We start from the raw sequence: 12,161 nt of genomic DNA, 5'->3' as shown, positions 1-12,161 counted from the left end.
TGGGTTTAGCGCTTTTTGGTTGTCAATGTGATGGTCGTTATTGCCAGGTGGTCGTGTTCACGTGGGAGGCGCGCTAAACCCGTAGGGGGGTCTGCCTCGTGGGGGGGGTAGTTAGGGCTTGATCCAGGGGGTTGGAGCACGTTGGTCCCGGTTCCTCGGATCAAGAGCCTGTCTGTACGTTTGTGATGTGGACGGGGGAGCGCCAGACCCTCATGGGCCGATCAGCACCTGGGTTGGGGGGGCGGGGACGGTTTGATCCAGTTCCTCGGATCAGGAGCCTCGCCAGCATCAGGGGGGGAATTACCAGGTCAGGACGTGATGTATGTCGTGGGAGAGCGCTAAACCCGCATGGGTGGTGCTGCAGGATGGTTTGATCCAAGGCTGCTCCAGTTCCTTGGAACAAAAGCTCTTCTGAGGGGTTGACCCGGTCGGGACCCGCCGGGTATTATGGCACGTGCTTGGGGGGGTGCTAAACCTGTATGGGCTGTGCAGTAGGGGAGGGGGGGTGGAATGGTTCCATCAGCTTGGGGGGGGGGGACTGATTACCTCAAACTTCTGGTCTTCAGTCTAGTCTGTAATGGACTGATGAAGCTGCCGGTGCGGCCAGACATTTCCCGAGTAGACTCGACCCTCAGGGAAGGTCCCTCGGTGCTGGTCAGGGGCTCTTGATCTAGGGGATTGGATCTGTGCTCCGGTTCCCTGGAGTAACCCTGAATACCTCCCCCCCCACAGGCACAGCGTAGTCCTACGGGTTTAGTGCCCCGTCTTCATTATAATAATGGACACGTCTAATTTATCACATTATATCCATAATAAAGTTAATCGACCGAACTTAATGTAGATCTGTGAAATAATCGTTTTTAAATTCTTGATATAAACTCGTCTCTGCTCGACCTTATTACACAACACTGCTGTCGTGGCTCTAATTTCTCTATACTCGCACTCTTTGACCCTTAAACTGTCCAAACGTAAAACTACGTTCACGTGCGTAGCGCTCCGAACGTAGATCCACTTTTGTGTTTACGTGCTCTCAAGTGGGTAAAATAAACGTCGGAGCGCTACGCACGGGAACGCAGATCTACGTTTGGTCAGGATTAAGGATTAAGATTCAGGATACAGTGGACCCCCGCATAGCGACTTTAATCCGTGCAAGAGGGCTCATTGTTATGCGAAATGATCGGTATGCGAATGAATTTTCCCCACAAGAAATAATGGAAATCAAATTAATCCGTGCAAGACACCCAAAAGTATGAAAAAAAAAATTTTTACCACATGAAATGTTAATTTTAATACACACAAACTGAAAAAGGCATGCACACTTACATGACACTTACTTTTATTGAAGATCTGGTGATTGATGGGATGGGAGGAGGAGTGTTAGTGTTTAGAAGGGGAATCCCCTTCCATTAGGACTTGAGGTGTCAAGTCCTTTTCCGGGGTTGCTTCCCTTCTTTTAATGCCACTAGGACCAGCTTCAGAGTCACTGGACTTCTGTCGCACAACATATCTGTCCATAGTGGCCTGTACCTCTCGTTCCTTTATGACTTCCCTAAAGTGTTTCACAACATTGTCAGTGTAATAATCACCAGCACGGCTTGCAATAGCTGTCTGAGGGTGATTTTCATCCATGAAGGTTAGCACTTCAAGCCACTTGGCACAATTTCCTTAATCTTTGTAGTAGGCAATTTCTTCAATTTCTCTCTCCCCTCCTTCGAACCAGTTTCCTCAGGTCTGGCCTCTTGCTATTGAAGTTGATCTATCAGCTCATCAGTGGTTAGTTCTTCACTGTCCTCCTCCACCAACTCTTCCACATCATCCCCACTAACCTCCAACCCCAAGGACTTTCCCAATGCCACAATGGATTCCTCAACTGGCATAGGATTCTCAGGGTTAGCCCCAAACCCTTCAAAATCCCTTTTGTCTACACATTCTGGCCACAGTTTCTTTCAAGCAGAGTTCAAGGTCCTCTTAGTCACTCCCTCCCAAGCCTTACCTATAAGGTTTACACAATTGAGGATAATTAAAGTGCTCTCTCCAAAACTCTCTTAGTCAGTTGGTTCTGAGGTCACTACAAAGCACCTTTCAAACAGAGCTTTTGTGTTCAGTTTTTTGAAGTTTGCAATAACCTGCTGGTCCATGGGCTGCAGGAGAGGAGTGGTATTAGGAGGCAAAAACTTCACCTTAATGAATTTCATGTCCCCATAAAGTCGCTCTGCCACGTCTGTAGTGTCTATGTACTCCTTGAATTCCTGCACATATTTTTTCAGCTGCTTTGTGGTCCAAACTGGCAGCCTCACCATGCCTTATCACACTATGTATGCCACTATGCTTAAATCTCTCAAACCAACCTTTGCTGGCCTTAAATTCACTCACATCATCACTAGTTGCAGGCATTTTTTTAATTAAATCCTCATGCAACTTCCTAGCCTTTTCGCTTATGATCGCTTGAGAGACGCTATCTCCTGCTAGCTGTTGTTCATTTATCCACACCAATAAGAGTCTCTCAACATCTTCCATCACTTGCGATCTCTGTTTCGAAAACAGTTAAACCTTTGGCAAGAACAGCTTCCTTGATTGCCTTTCTGTTGCCCACAATAGTAGCGATGGTTGATTTGGGTTTCTTGTACAACCTGGCCAGGTTGGCGACACGCACTCCACTTTCATACTTATCAATGATCTTTCTTCATCTCTATAGTAATTCTCACCCTTATTGCTGTGGGGTTGGCACTAGAAGCTTTCTTGGGGCCCATGGTCACTTATTTTGCAGATAAAATCACCAAAAACACTGTAATAATACGAAATGTTCCGATTGTATGCTTGGATGTTACCGCGGAGGCTGGCTGGTAAACAATGCCACCGGCGGCACATGTGAGGCTGGCTAAGGGCGCACATTGGACGCGTCTCGGACGAGGAGCGGTGAGCGGGTTTTTGAGCGGTATGCGAGGCAAAATTTTTGTGATAAAAGCGAGCGGTATGCGGATTGAACGTTATGCGATGCGTACAGTATGCGGGGGTCCACTGTAATTCTAGTTAGAAGTGTGTATAATGATGGTATGTAGCCCCTGGACTGGGGAGGACTTGAACCTATGGCAAGTCCCAAAACTCGCAGGCCAGTGTGTTAACCACTAAGTAAACTCCCAGGCAGTCAGGATAAGCACCTAAGCAATCTGAATAATTTGATAAATAAGCAAAGCGATTAGGAGGCCCAGCCTAGGATCCATTTTAAAGGACACCCGTGATAATAAGTCAGTCTGACTTTTTTGGGTCATCTCAGGTTGTCTACACATACGCTGCTATGTATCATAATCTATGTAACTGTATTTGTGTATACCTGAATAAACTTAGGAACAACCCCCCCCCCCCCATATCCTCAGGGAATACCTTCTATGGATCTGCGGTGGATACCGAAACTGTAGATAGTAGCAAACCGTATGTAGTGTCTATACACGCCCCTCTTTAAATTTAATTGACAATTCTCCGCTTACTGTTGATTTGTCACTTGACTGACGGTCAGCACTTGGCAGCTTCTCTCAGGCTCTGAACCACCACCACCATCACTACTTTTGCACTATGAGGCCATTATTACACAAAATTAGGGTTATTTTCTAGCCAGGGTGAACCGTGGATACCGAACCTGCGGGTATGGGGGTCCTACTGTACTAACAAGGTTGCTACGGTCACCATGGGTTACAGAAGTGTTAAAAATGATTTGTTAAACATAACTAAGTCTTCAACTCTTAAACTGTCCAAACGTAGATCTACGTTCGGAGCGCAACGCGAGCGAACGTACATCTACGTTTGGACAGTTTAACGGTTAAATGTATTTTAGACTTGATTTTGTTTTGAAATTTGGTTGTTTTCAGAAGGATCGGTTGACAATTCACAACTTTAGGTCCCCTGCAATGATTAATCATAACTTGATACAAATTGCACCTTTTTTTCAGGCCCTTGAAGACGATGGACATGACGCAGACGAGTATGAATTTGAGAACACGCTACCCAGTACCCCAGTAAAGTCTAACCGCAGTAAGTAATCGCAGAACACACTACCCAGTACCCCAGTAAATTTTTAACCGCAGTAAGTAATCACAGAACACTACCCAGTACCCCAGTAAATTCTTAACCGCAGTAAGTAATCAAAGAACACACTACCCAGTACCCCAGTAAATTTTTAACCGCAGTAAGTAATCACAGAACACTACCCAGTACCCCAGTAAATTCTTAACCGCAGTAAGTAATCAAAGAACACACTACCCAGTACCCCAGTAAATTTTTAACCGCAGTAAGTAATCACAGAACACTACCCAGTACCCCAGTAAATTCTTAACCGCAGTAAGTAATCAAAGAACACACTACCCAGTACTCCAGTAAATTCTTAACCGCAGTAAGTAATCAAAGAACACACTACCCAGTACTCCAGTAAATTCTTAACCGCAGTAAGTAATCAAAGAACACACTACCCAGTACTCCATTCTGTGGGAACCAAATAATGGGATTTTATTGGTCTTATCTCAACCATATAAAAAAAAAAATTAGAATAGATTATCACGTTCTGTTTTGAAGTCAAACTGGTACCTAATAGCACTGGTGGTGAGGATTTTCCGTGGTCTGGTGAAGTGTGTGGCCACCAAGGTCACACACTGACGTCTGTGGTTCAATCCCCGGTACGGGTGAAAACATTATGATGTTTTCTTAAGACGCCTGCTCTCTGTTCACCTAGCAGTAAGTAGGTACCAGGGTATTAGTTTACTGGTGAAATGCATCCTGGGGACAAAATTGACCTAATTTGCAGGAAATGTTCTACATAACAAAGGGCTTTCTGTATAAAACATTGATATCGGCTATGGTCTATATACCTTGTACATATACTTGTAGAAATAGATTATTTGCATTATTCATTGGGCATCTGTAATCATAAATAGGTTAAGTACCCTAGATCTAGGGTATTGTTTACTTGTATGCATCACCGTACCCACTTGATAGTTTAATTTTAATTGCAGAATCCGGAGATGGTGATGAAGAAATGGCCAATCACATTAATGGAGACTCTGGAAATGCCAAGGATGACGATAAGGATGATTATCAGGAGGAGGAACTGGAGGATGAAGAGGACCAGGAAGAAGTTAATGATAAAGAATCTCAGGAAGCAGCAGACACTAAGGAAGAGAAGGGCAAGGAACAAGAGAAAGATGCTACACTGGATGCCAAAGGTGAGAATGGGAACATTGAAGGCACCCCGAGGAGGAAGGTAAGGCTGTGGAGCTTGAGGCCAACGCACAACACACGGCAGGTACAGATGGTCCCCCGACTTATGACGCTTGATTTTGTGAAGAACAGACACGATGAGATTCTTCAAGGCCAGAAGAGTATTTGTTGCAGAGGTTATTGTGGTTATGTGAGCTGCTGGTGATGTATCTGGTGCTGTGTTCACACCTAGGTCATGTTTTGTGGCTCACGGCCTGTCTCCAAGGTCTCTCAGGGGTGGGAACTCCTTTCCATGTTGGAAGGCTACAGTCAAAGAAATTTTGATTAGATATACTGTTAAATGTCAATTCTTTTGTAAAAAGTTTGTGACGTCTAAACTGTCGTACGAGCACCTCTGCAAGGAGTGAATGTTGGTGAAAGGATTTCTTTTTTTGGGTCACCCTGCCTCGGTGAGCGACAGCAGACGTTAAAAAAAAAGACTGATTCATACAGAACGCCCCACTTTATGCCCTAGAAGGTCGCAGGTTCCCCACACCTGGTCTGTGCTCGGTGTCCTGTCTTGTGCTTGACTCATTCATAATCTTGCATTTGCAGGGTTGAATTCGACCATTTATCTATTTTTCAGATTTATTTGGAGTCTTTCCCTGTCCACATGTTTCTTCAGGAGACTGATGTGTATGATTGTCCCATCTGGAAAGTCATTTACATAAACCAGCAACATTTCTGATGATTGTGGAGCCCAGCTGTTTTACTCTATTCCGACACCCCTTAATTTTCCCAAGATACTCTCTGATCCACTGGAGTCCATTCTGTTCTTCCTTCCTGCACCTCAAGTTGAGTTACTTTCAGGTCCAGTATCAAGTGATTTCTTAGTCTGTATAAAAAAAATATGCAGTCTACCCCTCCCTCTCTCCCTCTCTCTCGTCTGTTGCACTGTCACACTTGCAACAGGTTGGTCAGACAGGATTTACCATCTTTGGTTTGTGCTGATTCCACAAATAACTCTCACAGCTTAATTCATTCCAGAAGGCTGTTCGAGTGCCACTCCGTTTGAGTATCGAATAAGTTCTTTCCAACCAATTTTCTGTTTGGTTGGCTGTTGTTGCTAATCTTCGTAGGCCCCATGATGACTTGTTTATACAAATACAAAAAATACCAAAAAATGTGAAGAAACGCGAAATAGTTTACAGCTGAGGTCTGGCAGGTCATATTTGTTTGGTAGTGCTGAGCTTTGTTCTAGTAGGAAGCTGCTGATATAGATTCCATTGTACAGTGGACCCCCAGCTTAGCATATTAATTCATTCCAGAAGTATGTTCAGGTGCCATTACTGAACGAATTTGTTCCCATAAGGAATATTGTGAATTAGATTAGGCCATTTCAGACCCCCAAACATACATGTACAAACACACTTACATAAATACTTACATAATTGGTCGCATTGGGAGCTGATCATAAAGCGGGAGTCCACTGTATTTCGGTCCAACTTGGATCACCTACGTAAATCCATGGTCAGTCCATGGACTGACCACATCGACTCAAGGCTGAGGGACTGATTACCACATTCACCTCCTGTTCAAGTTTCTCCTTTGTATAGACTGATGAAGCCACTGTGTGGCAAAAAGTTTCCTCAATAAAGATACCCAAGAGTTGCACATGTGTCTAATTCAACATGTCAGTTCTCTGAACCATTCATCTACAATACTGTAATTGGTCCAAGTCAGACAAACTTCTCTTTTCTGTGTGTGGGTTATTTGTGCGTTGTTCAGTCATGGAACATTTTGTTCTTTTTGTGCTGGTTGTTTATGCAAGAATCTCTCGAGTATTCTAGCACTTGTGATTATCATCTCCATTACCTTTCAAGGTATACATATCAGAGTAGCTTGTCTGTAGTTCAACACTTCCTATCCGTTCTTGACTACATTTGCTCCTGTCCAGATCTTTGGCAACTAACCCATGTCCATTGATTTCTTAGGTGTTAGTGGTTCAGACAGTGCTTCTCGGTGAATGTAATATGTCCATACCACTATACCACAAAAAGAGAGGTTAAGAGAGTGGTGAAGCAATGTAAAAAGAGCAAATGAGAGAGTGGGTGAGATGTTATCAACAAATTTTGTTGAAAATATGAAAGTTTTGGAGTGAGATTAACAAGTTAAGGAAGCCTAGAGAACAAATGGATTTGTCAGTTAAAAATAGGAGAGGAGAGTTATTAAATGGAGAGTTAGAGGTATTGGGAAGATGGAGGGAATATTTTGAGGAATTGTTAAATGTTGTTGAAGATAGGGAAGCTGTGATTTCGTGTATAGGGCAAGGAGGAATAACATCTTGTAGGAGTGAGGAAGAGCCAGTTGTGAGTGGGGGGGGAAGTTCGTGAGGCAGTAGGTAAAATGAAAGGGGGTAAGGCAGCCGGGATTGATGGGATAAAGATAGAAATGTTAAAAGCAGGTGGGGATACAGCTTTGGAGTGGTTGGTGCAATTATTTAATAAATGTATGGAAGAGGGTAAGGTACCTAGGGATTGGCAGAGAACGTGCATCGTTCCTTTGTATAAAGGCAAAGGGGACAAAAAAGTGCAAAAATTATAGGGGGATAAGTCTGTTGAGTATACCTGGTAAAGTGTATGGTAGTTATTATTGAAAGAAATAAGAGTAAGACTGAGAATAGGATAGCAGATGAACAAGGAGGCTTTAGGAAAGGTAGGGGGTGTGTGGACCAGGTGTTTACAGTGAAACATGTAAGTGAACAGTATTTAAATAAGGCTAAAGAGGTCTTTGTGGCATTTATGGATTTAGAAAAGGCGTATGACGGTGGATACCTGGAGAGAGTTCCGGAGGTCAACACCCCCGCGGCGTTGGTGGTGTATGGCGCGGTGTATGGTGTAGGAGGTAGGTTACTGAAAGCAGTGAAGAGTTTTTACGAGGATAGTGAGGCTCAAGTTACAGTATGTAGGAAAGGGAAATTATTTCCCAGTAAAAGTAGGCCTTAGACAAGGATGTGTGATGTCACCGTAGTTGTTTAATATATTTATAGATGGGGTTGTAAGAGAAGTAAATGCGAGGGTCTTGGCAAGAGGCGTGGAGTTAAAAGATAAAGAATCACACATAAAGTGGGAGTTGTCACAGTTGCTCTTTGCCGATGACACTGTGCTCTTGGGAGATTCTGAAGAGAAGTTGCAGAGATTGGTGGATGAATTTGGTAGGGTGTGCAAAAGAAGAAAATTAAAGGTGAATACAGGAAAGAGTAAGGTTATGAGGATAACAAAAAGATTAGGTGATGAAAGATTGAATATCAGATTGGAGGGAGAGAGTATGGAGGAGGTGAATGTATTCAGATATTTGGGAGTGGACGTGTCAGCGGATGGGTCTATGAAAGATGAGGTGAATCATAGAATTGATGAGGGGAAAAGGGTGAGCGGTGCACTTAGGAGTCTGTGGAGACAAAGAACCTTGTCCTTGGAGGCAAAGAGGGGAATGTAAGAGAGTATAGTTTTTCCAACGCTCTTATATGGGTGTGAAGCATGGGTGATGAATGTTGCAGCGAGGAGAAGGCTGGAGGCAGTGGAGATGTCATGTCTGAGGGCAATGTGTGGTGTGAATATAATGCAGAGAATTCGTAGTTTGGAAGTTAGGAGGAGGTGCGGGATTACCAAAACTGTTGTCCAGAGGGCTGAGGAAGGGTTGTTGAGGTGGTTCGGACATGTAGAGAGAATGGAGCGAAACAGTGACTTCAAGAGTGTATCAGTCTGTAGTGGAAGGAAGGCGGGGTAGGGGACGGCCTAGGAAAGGTTGGAGGGAGGGGGTAAAGGAGGTTTTGTGTTCGAGGGGCTTGGATTTCCAGCGGGCATGCGTGAGCGTGTTTGATAGGAGTGAATGGAGACAAATTGTTTTTAATACTTGACGTGCTGTTGGAGTGTGAGCAAAGTAACATTTATGAAGGGGTTCAGGGAAACCGGCAGGCCGGATTTGAGTCCTGGAGATGGTAAGTACAGTGCCTGCACTCTGAAGGAGGGGTGTTAATGTTGCAGTTTAAAAACTGTAGTGTAAAGCACCCTTCTGGCAAGACAGTGATGGAGTGAATGATGGTGAAAGTTTTTCTTTTTCGGGCCACCCTGCCTTGGTGGGAATCGGCCAGTGTGATAATAATAATAAAAAACCACTATACTCTCCTAATTCAGCTTTCCTGTACAATATTTGTCGGATTGTAATCTAGTTTGTGGCCATTTCAATATATCGATAAAGGATATACCATTGTTTTCATGTATTTAACCCTGGGGTTATGTGGTGCATTTCCACCAAGGTACGGTGACGCAAGAAAAACTTTCATCACTCACGCCATCACTGTCCTGCCAGAGGTGTGCCAGTAGTGCATTTCAAAACTGCAAATATCCTCACTCCTTCAGAGTGGAGTTTTTTTTTTATATAAACTTTCTAGTGTTTTATGGTAGATTGTAAATGAGAACCTTGAAGACCCTGGGACTTGCTTGTCTGCATTTCAATTACATTATAATCAATTGTTTGGACTTGCACGTTTGCGTGAGTTATGATCACTTGGTGTTTTCGTTTTAGGTAAACTGAAAAGTGATGAGGAAGCAGGCCATGGTGATGAGGACGATGTACGCAACATAGAAGATGACTCCATTAACCTCATGCTGGAAGACGAAGACAAAATGCTCGAAGATGAAATGACTTTCAATGACTCGGAACGTATGGACCAGGTAGCTACAGAATTTTTACCCATGTAAATTATACAAGCATTTCCTGAAGCCTTGTTACCCAGGGAAAGTGGTAAAATAATTGTGTTTTTGTATAGGTAAATTTTGTACATCGGTGTTCAACTTAGAACGGGGTTACGTTCTGACGAACCCATTGTAAATTAACCCCTTCAGGGTCCAAGGCCCAAATCTGAAGTGGTGCCCCAGTGTCCAAGAATTTAAAAAAAAAAAAAATTTGTTCTTTTTTCTTTTGAAATGGTAGAGAATCTTTTCGTGAAGGTAATAAAACAAAAAGTATGAAATTTGATGGAAAATTGACTAAATTATGTTCTTGCGAATTTTGATGTGTCAGCGATATTTACTAATCGGCGATTTTGCCGACTTTGACTCCCATTTTAGGCCAATTACATTATTCCAGTCAACCAAATTCTTAGCTATTTCACTAGTATTACTTCTATTCTATCGATTGAGCACAAGAAATCGCCAAGTCAACTGTTTCAACTACAAATTAAAGTGATCGGAAATTGTTAATTTGGCCAATTTAACACAAAGTTCAAAATATTCCAATTTCAAAATAGGGTCCAGAATAAACAATGTAGGTATTCCTGGAACTAAACTAACATTTCCTCTGTTTATTAGTTACGTTTTGGGGCTTTACAAATAAATTCCACTTTGATTTTTTATTCACATAATGAATTTTTATTCACACCAAAAAATAGAAGATTTACTGTTATGCAATACTGTAATAATTGTATAAATATCATCACCATATTTGTGAATGCATATTAGACCCACCAGCTGGCGTGTATTAGACGTGTGAGGTCGTTTGTTTACTCTTGAATATCGGCAAAAATTTAACATTTCTGCTACTTTGAGCTCAGTTTCAAGCCATTTCCAGTGCTAAAACCAATCAAAATCATCTCTATTTCTGTAATATGTCTTCCATTCTATCAAATGAGACCAAGAAATCGCAAATACATCTATAAAAAACATACGAAAAAACACTGCAAAGTCGTTGTTTTAATTGAAAAATCATTATTTCAGTTTTTTTTTCTCATTATACACAGTGTGCTGCAGGATCTGTTTTATGTGGTGCACACATACCACATAGATGTATTCTCTCATATCTAGGCCCAAATGTACCACTCGGTTTATCAGAGTGAGCTGAGCTCATGACGTAGATCTACGGTTTGGACCCTGAACGTGAAGCCGTAGATCTAAGGGACGGACCCTGAAAGGGTTAACCCTTTCAGGGTCGGCAGGGTCTCTCCTAAACTTGCTCTGTCAGAAATTTTTCGGGGGAAAAAAATTGTTTTCTTATGAAATGATAGGGAATCTTTTCCTGATCATGACGACACCAAAAGTGTGAAATTTGATGGAAAACTTACGGAGTTATGCTCTTGCGAAGTTAGTGGTCTCGACAGTGTTTACGCATCGGCAATTTCGCCCACTTTGAGCCCTATTTTCGGCCAATTTCAATGTACCAGTCGACAAAAATAGCAACTTTTGCTAGAACTCCATTTTTTCTATCGAATGAGTACAAGAAACCACCCATTTACTGATTTCCCCTTTCCAATAACTTGGTCAGAAATTGACAATTTTGCCAATTTCACACAAATTTCAAAAGATGCCAATTTCCAAATAGGGTACAGAATAAACAAGACAGACATATCTGGCACTAAAATAACATTTCCTCTGTTCATAATTCATGTCCCCAGGCCTCTTGTTACATTTATTTTGCTTTCCACTTTGAATTTTTATTCTCACAAAAAAAATAGAAGATTTGATATGCAGACTACTGCATTATTGTAGAAATGGTATAAGTAGTATCAGGGCACTTGTGAAAGAATATTAGACTCGCCAGTTGACGTGTATTGGACGCATGGCATGATTTGTTTACCTCTGAACTTCGGCAAAAAATTGAACATTTCTGCTACTTTGAGCTCATTTTCAAGGTACTTTTCATTGGGAAACCAATCAAAATCATCTCGATTTCCATAATATGTCTTCCATTCTATAAAATGAGACCAGAACTAGAATACAACCATAAATAGCATACGAAAATACACTGCAAAGTCACTGTTTTAAACCAAGAACAGGGTCGGAGTTTTTTTTTTTTTTTTTTTCCCCCCATTGTGTACTGTGCTGCAGCATTTTTTTTATGCTGCGCACATAGACCCATTCTTTCATATGTAGGCCTACCAGCTTTCTATTGCTAGATTTGAAGGTGCTAGAATTTATGCGTAC

General features: G+C 42.3%; 1 protein-coding gene across 6 annotated transcripts in view; it reads left to right on the top strand.

The window, feature by feature from the left end:
• Positions 1 to 12,161, top strand: part of LOC128700965 (SAFB-like transcription modulator) — a 37,841-nt gene that overhangs the window by 993 nt on the left and 24,687 nt on the right. For all 6 annotated transcript variants that reach the window (XM_053794480.1, XM_053794483.1, XM_053794482.1 and 3 more), the window contains exons 2-4: positions 3,945 to 4,026; positions 5,001 to 5,210; positions 9,769 to 9,917. In XM_053794480.1, coding sequence (XP_053650455.1) covers positions 3,945 to 4,026; positions 5,001 to 5,210; positions 9,769 to 9,917 — 441 coding nt within the window. The remainder of the gene's footprint in view (positions 1 to 3,944; positions 4,027 to 5,000; positions 5,211 to 9,768; positions 9,918 to 12,161) is intronic.

The sequence above is a fragment of the Cherax quadricarinatus genome, unplaced genomic scaffold (genome assembly GCF_038502225.1).
Source record: "Cherax quadricarinatus isolate ZL_2023a unplaced genomic scaffold, ASM3850222v1 Contig7, whole genome shotgun sequence".
Classification (NCBI taxonomy): domain Eukaryota; kingdom Metazoa; phylum Arthropoda; class Malacostraca; order Decapoda; family Parastacidae; genus Cherax; species Cherax quadricarinatus.
The sequence above is the reverse complement of the archived record's forward strand: the minus strand, read 5'-3'. Positions and strand labels throughout refer to the sequence as shown.